The sequence below is a fragment of the Taudactylus pleione genome, unplaced genomic scaffold (assembly GCF_031769625.1).
Source record: "Taudactylus pleione unplaced genomic scaffold, aTauple2 ptg000087l, whole genome shotgun sequence".
NCBI classification, from domain to species: domain Eukaryota; kingdom Metazoa; phylum Chordata; class Amphibia; order Anura; family Myobatrachidae; genus Taudactylus; species Taudactylus pleione.
The window spans coordinates 3477676-3494019 of record NW_028284489.1 but is presented as its reverse complement, the minus strand read 5'-3'; the positions used below and the strand labels follow the sequence as shown (position 1 = coordinate 3494019).

The 16344-nt window shown below is 40.6% G+C and overlaps 1 protein-coding gene across 1 annotated transcript in view; it reads left to right on the top strand.

Annotated features, from left to right (window-relative positions):
* The window catches only part of ELL (elongation factor for RNA polymerase II), a 106919-nt gene extending 92035 nt beyond the window's left edge, over positions 1-14884 (top strand). The window contains exons 8-12 of the mRNA XM_088468947.1: positions 607-1072; positions 5418-5484; positions 5563-5734; positions 8994-9038; positions 14384-14884. Of these exons, the coding sequence (XP_088325073.1) occupies positions 607-1072; positions 5418-5484; positions 5563-5734; positions 8994-9038; positions 14384-14500 (867 nt within the window). The 3' untranslated portion in view covers positions 14501-14884. The remainder of the gene's footprint in view (positions 1-606; positions 1073-5417; positions 5485-5562; positions 5735-8993; positions 9039-14383) is intronic.
* Positions 14885-16344: the final 1460 nt, after the last annotated feature.

The following is a 16344-nucleotide window of genomic DNA, read 5'->3' as shown; positions in this document are numbered from 1 at the left end:
TTATAGAATTACCAGCCAGTAACAGTAAATATTTTTGCACCTGATCTTTTATAGTCTTATAAGAGCTTTAATCTCTCTGCGATTTTGTATAATAATGATTGGTATTTCTGGCTACCTGGGGCATGCTATGCCAGACGTACTTGGTCTTGTTGTGTTCTTAAAATGTGCCATTGATGGAATTGCCATTGTTTGCATATTTCATATTCATATATTGCAGCCTTTTTACACCGTTACCTCCATAAGGTGCTGAAAGATGTGTATATATAATTTAGCATTTCAATTTAGGAGTACTTTTATAATGTGCTGATTTTAAAATGTTAATGTAGCAACTTCTATAACTTGTGTGATATATAGATATATATAGATATATATAGATATATATATAATATTATAATATTTATTTTCTCCATTCATCCAGGTGCTGGGCCTCAATTAATGTGATATCCACCTAACTAATTCTGTTTGGATAATCTGCTTGAAATTGATACAGAAAGAATTCATACTACTTTTCAGTGAATTAAAACAGGAAGTGTAACATGCAGAATTTGGTAATATATAATCCGTCAAACGCTAACGTGTCCATGTTTTATTTCTTCACCTTCTCAGAAACGACCCTTGCAAAATACAGAGTTCATCGACCCTTTAGCCAACAAAAAACCCCGCATCTCCCACTTCACACACCGATCACAGCCTGCTACTTTCAACGGGAAGCTAAATTCTGCCAATGGAAAGGATTCACCAGCACCCCCAACGCTGCCTCCTACTTTGGATTCAGTCAGCTCAAGTTCCCACCTACCTCCGCCCCATGATCCTCTTTCAGACTCCAGTACGGACACACAACATAAAGACTCTGATAACCAGGATGCCTCAGAGAGGCTTAGCCACCCGCCACAGAAAGACTATCCCAAAGCTGCCAAACAGAACTCTAATCCCACACATGGGAAACCCAAAAAGAAATCCAGAAAGCACAAAGAGCGCGATCGTACAAAGGAGAAGGACACACAAGATAAGCAAAACTGTAGTTCGGGAAATAGCTCTGACTTAATCAGTGGCACTCTTCAGGATGTCTTGGGTGAGTTCAGTGCTTTTTTCACTATACAGGGTCCACCCCAGTGCTATCCAAATGTGTACTGAAGCACAGGGTACATTTATGCTATAATGATGTGTCGAAGTTTAAAACTGTTTAAAAAAAAAAAAAAAAAAAAAAATTCCACTCTTTGGTAGGCTGGATCAAGATAAGAGGAAAACCTTAATCTAGCATAATTGAGTACTGGATAGGAGTTCTAGCATAAAGCAAGCACCAACCTAAGTGTGTTATGCTTTTTCAGTAGGATTATACTGAAGAGTACAGCTAGGTACAAACCTGAACCATGTAACAATGCCATGGCGGATGCAATTTCACTTGCAATAATTCGATCCCAAAACACATAATTTCAAGCGTACATACTATGCAATCTTCAAAACAGCGGCACGTTATATAGTGTCTGGGGATTGTAATCCAATTAATCGTTTCTCCTGTATATTAGACCTGAATCAGAGACTGCATCTTTTTATGCAGATACTGTGGGGGAAATTTACTAAAGTGAGAGTTAGAATCTGGTTGCTATGGGCAACATCTCCACTTTATAAAAACTCTCTATACCCCTGTGAGCTAATATGCAAATGTTACAGCCATCCTAAATTCATGCGCTGTATTAAAAACCTTGCCATAGCGTACAACTCTCAATCATGCAGATTGGTTGAAAGTACCAAGAGAGCACAATATATTGTATAGTGTGTAGCCACCTTATGTCAATATGAAAAGCATGGGTCACTTTTTCAATTAGTGGTGTACATTGTTTGGACCATCCAACCTGTGTGAGAACCAGGAGCAATCATAAGCTTAATAAAATGCCTAAAGGGGAACTGAATGGCTGTCTGATGTGTAATGGTAATCTGAAATTTGGCCACCTCACTGCCCCTTTGGTCTCTGGTTTTGGACCGTAATCCAGTATGTGCTTTTGAGGGGAAGCTGTATGGGGGAGTTCTTTGTGCTTAGTTGTAATCTCTTCCCTTTCACATTTCATTATTATAGAAAGCTCTTTAACGGTTTAATGAATTTAAAGACCACCCACCTATCAAGTCCATCTAAGGCAATCCAATAGCTACGTGGTGGTGTTTTGGCTCTAAACATTTAAGTGTCAGTACATGGGACCCTTGGAGACCTGATCTGTCTGAGTACAAGTAGATTATATATTTAAATTAGATACCATGTGATCCTTTTAATATTCCATGTCATGCAGTTTGACTGCCTTCCTACTGCCTTTTTATTTTTAATAATACTTTGCTCCTATGAATATTTTGACTGTTTTAAGGTAGAGTAACAAAGTCCCAAAGCATTTTGGCCTTACTTCATCTGATTTTGGTAACCCATAGGTTCCGTGTTAAGTACCTAGAGCTGTGTGCTAACAGCTCAGACAGGGGGCGCAAAAATAAATCCACATTTAAGTGCAGGCTGTAATTGAATATCCCAGGCATTTAACCCAGAAGCTATAAGCAATTGAATCAGCCCATTGAATCCTGCTTCAGTAGCATGCAGATCCCTCTCTTTGGCACGTTTTTTTTTCTTTCTCCAAGCTTCCCATCAGTGTTTGGGGTTCTATGCTGTAAAGTGCACAGCAGCCAGCAGAGCTTCAATCCTTTTAGCTGAAACCTTTACAAGCATACTAGCTCATAGCAATTAAATAATTGAGTTTAAGAGGTTCAATGAACTGATTAAATACTTGGGGAGGACGGGGGGTGGGGGTAAGTTAGACTTGGGGGTTAACTCCAGGCATGAAACATGGAGCTTTTCAAATCAGCATTTTTCCCGTGCGGTAACCATGTGTTAAGTACGCTAACCCATACATTGCTCACAAATCATTGAGTAGGGAGTTAAACAGAAAGCAAATACTGGTGTTAGTCATTTTTTTATTTTTGTTTTGTTCAACAATTAGATATGCCCAGCTATATTCTTGCCACTGGCGCTGCAAAGACCGCCTTGCATAGCGTGAGACGATACGTGCACTGCAGACTCGCCATCATAAGATTGCATGTGTGCGCCATAGCGTAATGTATGCAGGAGCAGGGAATCTCATGGCACGATGCATGCACATGTTTGTGGTGTGATCAGCCACAATGTAACTGGGTGCATCTGTATATTGACTTTCCTCCTGCTGTTTTGCATCTCTTCCAAGCAGTTAAATAACGGTGTATAAGGGCACTACAAGCCATAGCGAATGTGGGGCCAGGGAAGGTGGGTGAGTAGGCTTGCTAAACTGGCCCAGGGTGATGGTACTGGCAGCATATCACTTACCAGTCACTGTGCTCTCTTAGTTCTGGGATGTACTAAAAACAACTTCCAAACACTCTGAACATCTCAAAACCCTGATTCCCCCCCCCCCCCCCCCCAACATATACTACCCTTCTGTAAAGTTTAAATACACAAGCCAGGCAATGCCGTACACAGGCCAGTGTCTGGTCAGTGCAACAGCAACTGGAAGCACTAAAGACTGGCCGCCTGAGTAGAAAAAGGAGGCCGATCCAGATACAGGGGGAAAAAAGAGAAGAGGGGTAAAAAGGAGGTGAGTAATAGAGTATCATTGAGAAGTAAAGGAGGGAGGAGAAAGTAGAAAAGGTGGGGTGTTAAAAAGACTAGAGGAAAGAGGGAAATAAACTCCAGACTGCCGGAGACATGTAGTATCAAATAAAGAGAGGTTTTAATTGAGGGGACCCTTTCTGCTTTTTCAAAACTGTATGCCTTGTTTACCATATTACTCCTACATGTTTTGAGTGTTTAATTCTAGACTGCAAGAGCTAGCAGAAGAAAAAATAAACAGAACCACAGCTTTTTTTTATTTTGGTGATTTTTACAAAAAATATAAAATGGTTAACTTTTTGTAATTTCAATAAAAATAACTTTTTTGCCTATATTTGGTAAATGTTATTTGCCTTATTAAAGTAAGGCCACCGATACTTTTTTTTGCTTTTCGGTTTTGTTTTTAGTCTTCTGGAAAAGCAATGTGTTAATGTGAGGGCGCTGCTTTGTTAAATTACAGATATTGATGTTGGAATGTGACGAGCTTAAAAGTGCCAAAGCAGATTCAGCACAGAAGTTTAAGCATCAAAGATCAATGGTTGTATGACCTGTTTGAAATGGATTTAAAATATTAATACACCTAAAAAATAAATATATAAAGTACAGGTCCCAGCTCCACTTCCTTCTATTGAGGAGTGTAGGCCTTTTGTACTATCACAAGACTATGAGAAGGGGCATGCTGTATAATATAACCTAACACATGCATTTGCAATAACCCTAAAGTTCATAGTTTTTCCACAACTTTGTGGACTGTTATTTGTTGAATGCAGGTGTTGTGCACAGTCTACATCTGCACTACATATACTGTTCACAAGGTAAAGTATTCCTTAACTCATTGCCTGACTATCTTACATGGTTACGGCTGATAATGATGGCGCATAGTGTGATCTCCAGGTACAGTAAGTGCTATTAGTTAATGCTAGTAGTGACAGTACTGAACATAGTTTCTGCTGTTCTGCTTATCCCTTAAGTGGTCATGATCTTACCAAAAGTCTCACGCATTTTGGTTTAAATTTTCTTCATGTACTTGTTTACACACGCACTGTCCATATGCTTATAGGATACAGGTTCTAACAGGAAAACTGTCAAATAGTAGATGCTAATACCAATTGTGTACAGTATCACATGCCCTTTTTTTGGTGCCATGTATCTACATTATACATCTGCTGCTACATAGAGGGAGGTTCTCCGTGTGCAGAAGGGCTTGTGGTAGAGTTTATATAATTTTGTCTTGTTATCCCTGGAAGGCAGTAAAAGGATTTGCCCTGAAAATTGTGTGTAATTGTTGAGTCATGGGCATGTGGAAGCCTATTTTGTGCCTTGTTAAAATGTAATCGGAAGAACTGTACGGGACATACATAAAAGTAAGCTAGTGGTAAAAGTATTTCTGGCTGCCAAAACATTGTGGACATTCAGAAGATCAATACCAAAAGGTCCAATGATTCGAAAGTCGACCATCATACTAGACCTGAGTTTAGATTGACTGGGTTAAATGGGTGACAAATTGAAAAGGTCGACCTGTACCATGTTGAAATTTTTATTTTAGCCTAACCTTGAAAATCATGTCGACATGTTAAATGTAGATCTTTTGAATGGGTTGACCATTTAACCATGTCGCCCTAAATACAAGTCTACAGAATGACTGACTGTTGACCTAATGACTATCAACTTTCAGAATATCAACATTCTGAATGTCAACCTTTTTGTCAACCATTTGACCAGACCCGAGACGTACTTTTGCTGATACTTTACACAAAATAGCCTTCTGTACAATATCACCATATCCTCATTCCCCTTCTAGATTTAAACAGAGCCTGCAGTAATTCCAGTATTCCAACGTCTACATCAGAGATGCCAGATTACATCCTGTAAGTATCTTTCTTTCTTACCATACACTTCAATTGATCTAGCAGCAGCACTGAATAATTAATCTTGCGATGTCTTAGGAAATACGCAGCAATCTCATCTCAGGAGCAGCGCCAAGGTTACAAGAATGACTTCAACTCGGAATACAATGAATACAGAGATTTATATTCCAGAATAGAAAGGATAACAAGCAGATTTACACAGCTGGATTCTCAGCTGAAACAACTCTCCCCGGGTACAGAGGATTACAAGGTATTTACTAACGCATCCTGCTTCATTCAGCTAAGTTTGCTGCTCTTGGGAAAAACTTTGGAGCAAGTTTCTCCACATCCCAGATGCCAACTAGGATACCAAAACAGCAAAATACTATAATGTTCATCTAACTGTTGGGTGTTCATTATCAATCTTGCTTGAAAGACATGGGGTGTGTTTCATTAGATCGCCAATAACAGTGTATAGGTCAACACCAAATAGTCAATAGGTTGAAAGGGACAAAATGTCAACATGTCTGTAGGTCGACCGGCACAAATGTTCGATTCGTGGTTTATTTTTTTCTAACCCTATTCTCCACCTCAATCCTAACCGCCCCACTGGTGAGTGCCCCACCAAGAGAAGAGGAATTAGAAATGGACAGTATGAGAATTGTTTGTGACTTGGCAGCGTTTCTCAAATATTTACAGCTCAGTAGAAAGAGCAATCCACCTCAGGGTAACGAAGGAGCCCTAGCACTGCTACATCCTAAAACAGATTAAAAAAAATCTCTCCTCCACTTTGAGAGGAACAGAATACTTTTAGAAAAGCCAGTTTACATAAGTATTAGCACAAATTTATACTATGTATACCAGTATGGATTGTATAACTTTAAGACTTAGGGCCTGATTCAGAGGTGGATGCAGTGTCGATATCAAATGCAGTTGCCCGATGTTTTCAGTCTGTGCATATGTCTGAGTTGTGCCTCGCAATGCAAGGGGCATTTTTGGATGGTGACAGGGATGTAACAGAGGGGTGGCTAAAAAGACACACAGATGTTGCGAATTATGAGAGTGTGTTGGGCATGTCACTAAAGGCAGCTACATACAGAGATGCACAGGTGCTCACATAGGAGGCCATAGTCCGATGGCAAATCTTAAGACGCACCAGATGGAAATGCAACGTCTTAAGGTGCAGTAAATAAACATCTCAGGCCTTGCACATTCGGACACAGATGTACAAATGTACAAGAGGGAAGGGCTTTTTAGCGACATTAGCATAAAGACGCACCCGCTACTTCGGCCACCTCTGAATGAACCCCCTTAGTCATAGAGCTTGGTCATAGAGTCATTACTGGACTAGACAAATGCTGAACTGGACTATGGTCTCCATTGCAAAAGCGATATTGACCTCCACTGGGAGTAGAATTTGCAGACAAACACCTTCAGTCTGAACTTGGGATTTGGCGAAAAGAAAACAAAAAAAAGTTGGTGTTTTCATAAAATCCAGAACATGTTGATAGTCCCTTAAGGGGGGTATCCACTAGACGATAAAGTTGAACGATTGAACGATAATGACAAAATCGTTCGATAATCGTTCAAACATCGTTTGAACATCGTTTGCAAATCGTGCAGTAATTGTTTCTAACGATGTACGATGCGCGCTCCCGCTGGTCGTTTGATCGTCTCCTCCATCGACTGAACATGCAGGTCAATTTCACTTGATTGCTTACAAATCGTTTACACATCGTTTACACATCGTTTACACATAGTTCATGCTGAACGATCAAACGATGAACCACTGTCTGCCCACTATAGCTGAAAGCTCTCAATTACAGATTAAAACAACATAGTTTATTGTTAGATCTTTTGCAAATCGTTTGCAGATCTTTTGCAAATCCTTTGCAAATCTTTTGCAAATCCTTTGCAAATTGTTCAGAGTGGAAGATCATATTTCAAGGGAAACTTCAAGGGAAAATCGTTAAGAGGTTGGACAGGGATAAAATCGTCTAGTGGATGCCCCCCATTAGTTTATACATTGGAACAAAACTTCTCTGGAATATGACTTGTCAACCTCTTTGTCTGGGCCTGCTAAAGTCTCCATTTTTGACTGGTTTCTGCCACTTGAGCGCAGACTAAAGATCAGCACAACTTTTCATTGCAATACAGTGGTAGAAGCAGTAGTTAGGCCAAAGTCAAATAACATCTATATTTAAAATATGTACTTGCAAGTCCTGGACAGTGTGTGATGCATTGGAATAACCTACTCCAATTTGTGTAATTGATTTTTTGTATACATATTATACCATCATGCAAGAATTGGAATATCTTATTAATCTTAATTGTAAGCAGAATTTCTATTCTCTGTATAATTTATGGTTTAACTTACTTTTAAAAAATGAAAGGGAAAAAAAAAATCAGCAAACTTTTTTTAGTTTTTTTTATCTGCTAGTTGTCAATTGTGGAAGGGTGCGGGAGGTTTAAAAGCAGCAATAAGGTGGTTGTTAAATTTGACAATAAAAATGTTCTATATGGTAACCTGCTATTAGTCTTCTAAACTATAGGTGAGCTAAAATTAATTATGTGCAGAGAGAATTAGAACACTGCCATTATGTTTGAGAATTGGCCAGATGAGCGGATTACTGGGCAGGAAGTGTTTCAGGATATATATGTTTAGGAAGACTGGAAAAGGGGAAGGGTGTCACTATTGTGGTAAAGTGATAAAAAATTGTTAAACTTAAGCGGGGTACACAGTGTAGAATGGTGCGGCCCAACGATGTGATGGAACGATACATTGCCCACGTTGTGTACACTGCACGATCCGCTGTATGATGGCGTAATGTATCATTACATGCTGCATGTAACAGCACCGTGTCATGCATTGTATCGTCCCATCAGACATGCATTACAGCAGATGGTAAGATGCAAAGAGACACAGGTGTGAATGACTGTGCATACACACTACACAATGTGTATGATTTCAGTCCGATCTGCATCTGTCTGTACCCAGATTAAGAGGGACTGAACATTTAATCTTGGAAATACAAGGGATCTAGCAAAACTATGTACAAAGTCTGAAGCTGAAAAGCAGTTATGATGTATAAACAATTTTTTCTTTTCTTTTTTCACTTTCTTTTGGTACAGACAAGCAAGAAAAATAAACTGTCCCGTAAACTATATATACTCTCTACTGGCTAAGAAAGTAAAGTTACCAAGATGGCAGATGTGGCACTAGATCAATCACAAGCTACATTCAAGACACAAATACACATTCTAGCAGAAATGTATAGTTTTGTTTACAAAATGATTTTGCTGGTTGCATGCACCAGGCTCCCTGTGATTCCATGATAATCGGGCACCTAAAGATACAACTTTAATATTGCAATAGTTTGTTACCATTAGTACTGCACATTTCTGCTTACTGAAGTGTGACAACTAGAGGTCAGCACAGTACCTAACATTAGTACGGTTTTGTTATGAACTTTACAATTGTGACAATTAGAACAAATGTATTATATGTGTTTTATTTTTATTTTTTTTAGACTATCCATGATCAAATTTTACAGGAGTATCACAAAATTAAGAAAGTAAGTATTCTGATTAAATGTCATAGCTAATTTGTTTCATATACTCATAACCTCCAGGCTGAAGTCCTTTTTAGAAAGTTTGCTAAATCTCCCACATTGTGTCATTTGACTTGAGACACTGGAGCTGCTAGGGATTATTACTGGGATCGCAGCCATTGCTTTCCAGCAAACTGGCCCATGTTGGGTGGCTGGTTACTGGGGTGGGTGCTAATGAGCGATCTGTGTGACATAGACACAGCATAGCCCAGAATGCTCTGCACTCAAACCAGCATTCTAGGGCTTTAAAATGAAAGAGGGGTGGATGTTGGAAAGAGTAGTGTAGTGCATGCTCAGTAAGGAAGCGCGCTATTCCTGAGGCAATTTGGGAGACTCATGAAAATTTTGCTATTGGGACCCAGAAGTTTCTAGTTAAATCTTGACTTTAAAAGCTACTTAAGTTCGTGTCACACAAGTGTTTGACCAATGTTCAGGACCTAGTGCAGCAATATACAGCTTACTATGGGACATGCTGTTTCCATGTTACCACTACAGTGTGTGTTTCAGCTCTTCGTATAGGTTTGTTAGAAAAGTCTACATCCGGGTTCGACAAATTTTTGTAAAATCTAGGAGCCATCTTAAAAGATTAGGAGCCAGACCATCGTCCATTACCAAAATATATGAAAGCTTGTATAGACCACCACACATGCCCTTTCAGTGCCCATCAACCTCCCCACATGCCATCAAATCACCACACATGCCTCTTTAATGGTCATCAGATTCTGCAACATGCCCATACCAGCCCCTGTAGTAGTGCCCCCAAAAGTAATGCTTCCTGTAGTAATGCCCCTGTAAAATTTCCCCCAATAGTAATGCCCCCAGTTGTAAGCCCCCTGTAATAGTGCCGCGCGAACACACACAAAAAAAAAAAACCACGAAAACTTACCTTAAGCCTCGATTCTGCGTCCACTGCTCCTCGGAACTATGGGAGAGGCGTCATGACGTCTCTCCAATAGTGCCCATGGGGGGAGCCAGATGCCAGAGCTCAGGAGTGAGCTACAGCTGCCACTGCGGGAAGTCGGCCACCCGCTGGTAAAATAGAGCTTCCTTGGTCGCCAGGACTAAAATATTAAAATATTCAGGTATAAGAATTATGGGCTGCCATAGGGCTTTTATTTTATGAATAATATCCAAAACATAAACAAATAGTGATTTGAAGAGTGACTAGAAGGTTGTGTTTGAACAGCAGCTAATATTGCAATAAATCCCCCTAAGTGTTTGAAATTTCTCCTATTCAATTAATATTCAGAGTTGTAGTGCACCAAAAGTACCCCCTCTTTTCCATATTTAGGTCCTCTACTAGCAGAGGTCCACCTAATTGGTGCAGCTGAACCAGTTTAAGAGCGTGATGAGGGCTTAATTTGTGTATATAATATATATGTGTGTATATGTATATATGTATGTGTGTATATATGTATATATATTATGCACACGTATTTGGACAGCCACCGATTGTGTAAGGTGTTGCACTTTAAAAGATGAGGTCTGTTATTTCCATCATAGGTACACTTTAACTGTGAGAGACAGAATCAGAACAAAAAATTTCAGAAATCATTGTATGATTTTTAAACAATTTATTTGTATATTCTTTCGGAAAAAAAATATTTTGGAGAATCAAAAAGTTTAACTCAATACTTTGTAAAGTATTCTCGGTTGGCAATTAAGGTCAAACGTTTCCTGTAGTTCTTGACCAGGTTTGCACACACTGCAGCAGGTATTTTGGCCCACTCTTCAATACAGATCTTCTCTAGATGTGTCATGTTTTGGGGCTGTCGCCGGGCAACACGGACTTTCAACTCCCTCCACAGATTTTCAATTGGGTTGAGGACTGGAGACTGGCTAGGCTAATCCAGGACCTTGAAATGCTTCTTACGGAGCCACTCCTTAGTTGCCCAGGCGGTGTATTTGGGGTCATTGTCATGCTGGAAGACTCAGCCATGTTGCATCTTCAATGCTCTTACTGAGGGAAGGAGGTTTTTCCCCAAATGTCACGATAAATGTCCCTATTCATCCTCTCCGTAATACGGATCAGTCATCCTCTCCAATTTGCAGAAAAGCATCCCCAAAGTATGATGTTTCCACCCCCATGCTTCACAGTGGGTATGGTGTTTTTGGGATGCCACTCATCATTCTTCTCCCTCCAAACACGGCGTGTGGAGTTTATACCAAAAAGTTCTATTTTGGTCTCATCTGACATATGACATTCTCCCAATCCTCCCCTGGATCATCCAGATGGTCACGGGCAAACTTTAGACGAGCCTGGACATGTGCTGGCTTAAGCAGGGGGACCTTTCGGGCGCTGCAGGATTTGAATCCATGACGACAGTGTGTTACTAATGGTAACCTTTGTGACTGTGGCCCCAGCTCTCTTGAGGTCATTGACCAGGCCCCCCTGTGTAGTTCTGGGCTGATCCCTCACCATTCTCAAGATCATTGATACCCCACGAGGTGAGATCTTGGGAGGCACGTATAGAAACCGTTGTAATTCCTACTCTGTTCACCTGATTTGGATGTAATTGCCCTCAAATTAAATCTGAAAGTCTGCAGTTAAAGCACATCTTGTTTGTTTAATTTCAAAGCCATTGTGGTGGTGAATAGAGGCCAAAATATGAAAATTCTGTCAATGTCCCAATATTTATGCACCGGACTGTATATATTATACACACACACACACTCAATGGGGGTTGAGGTCAGGGCTCTGTGTGGGCCTGTCAAGTTCGTCAGGTTTTGTGCTTGCGTTAATGCCAGTGGAAGTTTGGAACTCGTTGGCTATGGAATCAACAGAGCGTTGGTGACTTTTAGGCACCATGCGCCTTGGCAGTTGTTGACCCTGATGTGATTTTACATGGTCTTCTGCTTCGTGGTTGAGTTGCTGTTCCTAAATGCTTCCACTTTCTAATAATATCACTTACAGTTGACCGTGAAATTTCATCCCTGCTGGATATTCCATATACTGTCTTATTGCAAAGGTGGCTTCCTATCACAGTACCACGCTTGAAGTCACTGAGCTCTTCAAATTGACCCATTTTGTATCACAAATGTTTGCAAATGGCTAGGTGCTTGATTTTATACACCTGTGGCAATTGGTCTGATTGAAACACCTCAATTCAATAATTAGCAGGTGTGGCCAAATACTTTTGTCTATATAGTGTGTACAGTATATACAGTGCTTTGCAAAAGTATTCACACACCCCCCCCCCCTTGCATTTTTTCATGTTTTGTTGCCTCACAACCTGGAATTAAAATGGATTGTTTGAAGGTTTGCATCATTTCATTCACAGAACATGCCTACCACTGAAGTTGTGGGTTTTTTTTTTATATTGTGAATCAAACAACATTTAGGACAACATAACAGAAAACTTCGGCGTGCATAACTATTCACCCCCCCTAAAGTCAGTACTCTGTCGAGCCACCTTTTGCGGCAATTACAGCTGCAAGTCGCATTTGATAAGTCTCTCTGAGCTTGCCACATATTGCCCCTGGGATTTTTGCCCATTCCTCAAGGCAAAACTGCTCCAGCTCCTTCATGTTTGCTATTCACAAGCGGAAACCATCCATTTTCATGTCTGACCACAGATTCTCAATTGGATTGAGATCTGGGCTTTGACTAGGCCATTCCAACACATTTAAATGTCTCCCCTTAAAATACTCGAGTGTTGCTTTGCTGTATGCTTTGGGTCATTGTCCTGCTGTAAGGTGAACCTCCTTCCCAGTCTCAAATCACAGGCAGACTGAAACAGGTTTTGCTCAAGAATATCCCTGTATTTAGCACCATCCATCTTTCCCTCGACTCGAATCGGTTTCCCAGTCCCTGCTACTGAAAAACATCCCCACAGCATGATGCTGCCACCACCATGTTTCACTGTGGGGATGGTCTTCTTGGGGTGATGGGATGTGTTGGGTTTGCGCCAGACATAGCGTTGGCTGAAAAGTAAAATTTTAGTCTCATCTGACCAGAGCACCTTTCTCCATACGTTTATGGAGACGCCCACATGCCTTTTGGCAAACTCAAATCGTGTCTTCTTATTTTTATCACTAAGTAATGGCTTTTTTTCTGGCCACTCTAACATAAAGCCCAGCTCTATGGCGTGTACGGCTTATTGTCGTCACATGTACAGATACACCAGTCTCTGCTGTGGAACTCTGCAGCTCCTTCAGGGTTACCTTTTGGTCTCTGTGCTGCCTCTCTGATTAATGCCTTCCTTGCCCGGTCTGTGAGTTTTGGTGGGCGGCCCTCTCTTGGAAGGTTCGTTGTGGTATCATGTTCTTTCCATTTGAAGATGATGGATTTTATGGTGCTCTGGGGAATCATCAAAGATTTGGATATTTTTTTTATAACCCAACCCAGAATTGTACTTCTCAACAACTTTGTCCCTGACCTTGTTTGGAGAGCTCCTTGGTCTTCATGGTGTGATGCATCATGCTTAGTTGTTTTGCAGCCTCTGGGGCCTTTCAGAAAAGGTGTGTTTACACAGATCATGTGACACTTAGTGAAATGAAGTCCACATCTGTGAAATCTAAGTATGTGACTTCTGAAGGTAATTGGTTGCACCAGAACTTTTGAGGGGCTTCATAGCAAAGGGGGCGATTATAAATAAAATTCTGAAAATTGTCATGTGCATATGTAAAGATTCTTTTTTTATATGTATTTTTCTCATTTCACTTCACCAAATTAGACTATTTGTGCAGATCCATCACATAAACTTCAGATTAAAAAAATACATAAATTACAGGTTGTAATTTACCCAAAAAGGTAAATCCAAGGGGGTGAATACTTTTGCAAGGCACTGTATACCCCCTTTTTGCAGAGCGTGGTGCAGGGGGAGCTGATCATCAGTCCCGCCTGTTCAGCTGATCTCTGCACACTCAGATCAGCTTACCGGTGCAAGGTGGGGAACTATGTTCCCTAACTCACACTTTTACTATAGGTGCAAAATCCCTGGCATTCTGGGGTGCGATATTGGGAGTGATGTCAGCAGTTAGACTGCCACATCGCTCCCAGGGGGCCTGAGGAGGAGGAGGAGGAGGAATTCTGTTCTGCACATGTGTAGAATGGATTTCCTCCATTACACAAGGGAGATCTGGACATGCAGCACTAACGCATGAGATGCGGCCTGGTCAGGTAACGCAGTCCTGGCTGCATCTCATGGTACTGCCAGGCAAGTGGTTAAGACTTGGACACCAGGAAAACAAAAAAATTTATAGAAAATGTTCGTACTTGAATGTACTGTATGTAAATGTCTTGTGTGTCACCCTATTAAATAGAACAATGTCTGCAATTAATTTAGCATTTCACTCTTGTCTTACAGTCCAATCCAAAATACAGTGAAGAGAAGAACCGCTGTGAATATCTCCACAATAAACTGGCTCACATAAAAAAACAGATTGCACAATATGACCAACAACTGTTTCAGAGTTGGCATTAATGCAGTATCTTTGCAACTGGGTACGCAACTGCTTTCAACACCCTATTTTTTTATTTTTTTTATTTTAATGTTCTGCAGATTCCTATAGCTCCCCAACAGCACCAGTGAAAGTATTGGAGAAAGGAGCTGTCGCTCTACCTTTTTATGTTCAGTTCCTGAATGTCTTACTCACCAAACCAAGTAGTGGAAGCTGCTCCACAAAACTACAGTTCTACTTTTCATTGTGGTTTTTATTTTTTTCTGTTTGTTTCCGAAACCTCTTGCTCCGTTCTGTTTACCCTCCCATTTTCTTTGGTTGGACTAATATCAAAAAGACTATGCCAAATGCAAGAGGATTTGCTATTTTTATTTCATGAATTATTGCTGGAAAACAATAATAAAACCATGCAGATAAATGTATGCAGAAATCTTGTTTGTGTGCTTTTGAAGCAAAAGCTGGGCGAAGAAGTAAAATCCTGGACCAATGAAGTTGAACAGAAGGATCGTTCCAGAATGTCATAGAGTAGCGCAGAGGTTCCCAAACACGGTCCTCAAGGTTCCCCAACAGTTCAGGTTTTAGAGATATCTATGGTTGAGCACAGGTGGTTAAATCAAATTGACTGAGGTATTAAGTCAGCTGTGCTCAACCATGGATATCTCTAAAACTTGAATTGTTGGGGAGCCTCTGGACCAGTGCTTTGAACTGATGGCAGCACACCTTTTCTAGGACCTTTAATGGTGGTAGGGAAGCTATTGTTTACAAAACCAACCCTTTAGGTTTGCCTGGAATACTTAATGAATATACTATATACATGCCTTCTCGGGTAGAGTTCATCTATTTAGTACCTTATAGATCAGCTACCTTCATAGGAGGCGTGCTTGGTGTATGTGTTCCTCTCAGCAATTCAAATTGACTAGTAAAAGCTGCTCTTATGATTATGTGGCGTTATGGTGTTTGAGATTCCCTGGTGGAAGCCAGATGAAGAGGACTTCATATACTTGGCTGCCAGAAGGTGGTGCTTTGGATCCATAAGGTACTTATTAAAAATGCTCTCTAATACAGTGCACCTGTCACAATGGTTAGATAGAACCTAAAGACGATACTTTTTTGATACACTTGTACACACTTGCCACCTTTTAAAATTCACTTAAAACATCTTATACGATCATAACTAAAATACATTATCCCATATCGCCTAGTATAGATAATTAGGATATTTGAAGTTACAGTAATAAGGCATAGAATGGAATATCCCTCTTAAATCCGGGTATAATACCATTTGCAATAGGAAGACATAGCTCCATAAACTCTTTTACACGTAACATTAATACAATTGCCTTTAGATTATAGCTATATTGTAATCAAAGATGGCAATATATTAACCAAAAAAATGCAGGGTTACTTCACTTGTGTATATTGGGGAAGATGGGAGACCTGCGCTACCAATATGGGTTGCATGGAGGGTTTTGGTGCTTGCTGCTAACCTCTATATGGAACCCAGCCCAATCATAAGCATAAATATTGTTGTAGGAGGTGAGCGCTACACACTTGAAATGATCTGCATAAATGAATGGGGAATAAGTATTTTATAATAATATACTTACCCTCGGCGTCCTTTGCTTGTTCACCTCCAGGTGAGCGATGTCCTCTTCGTAGTCCTCGTCTCTGTTCTTCTGCTTCCCTCTCTAGCTACACTGCGGCTGGAACGGAGCCGGGGCCACGGAGCATTGGGTCTCTGCTGCACTGCAGCTTTAAAGTTAGCACCGTTCGCCAACCAATCCCGGCTTGCCGGTAAGTATTGCACCTGGGGGATATGGGACGCTGCCCCACCAGACACATACTAAGAGACACCGCGTACCAAGAT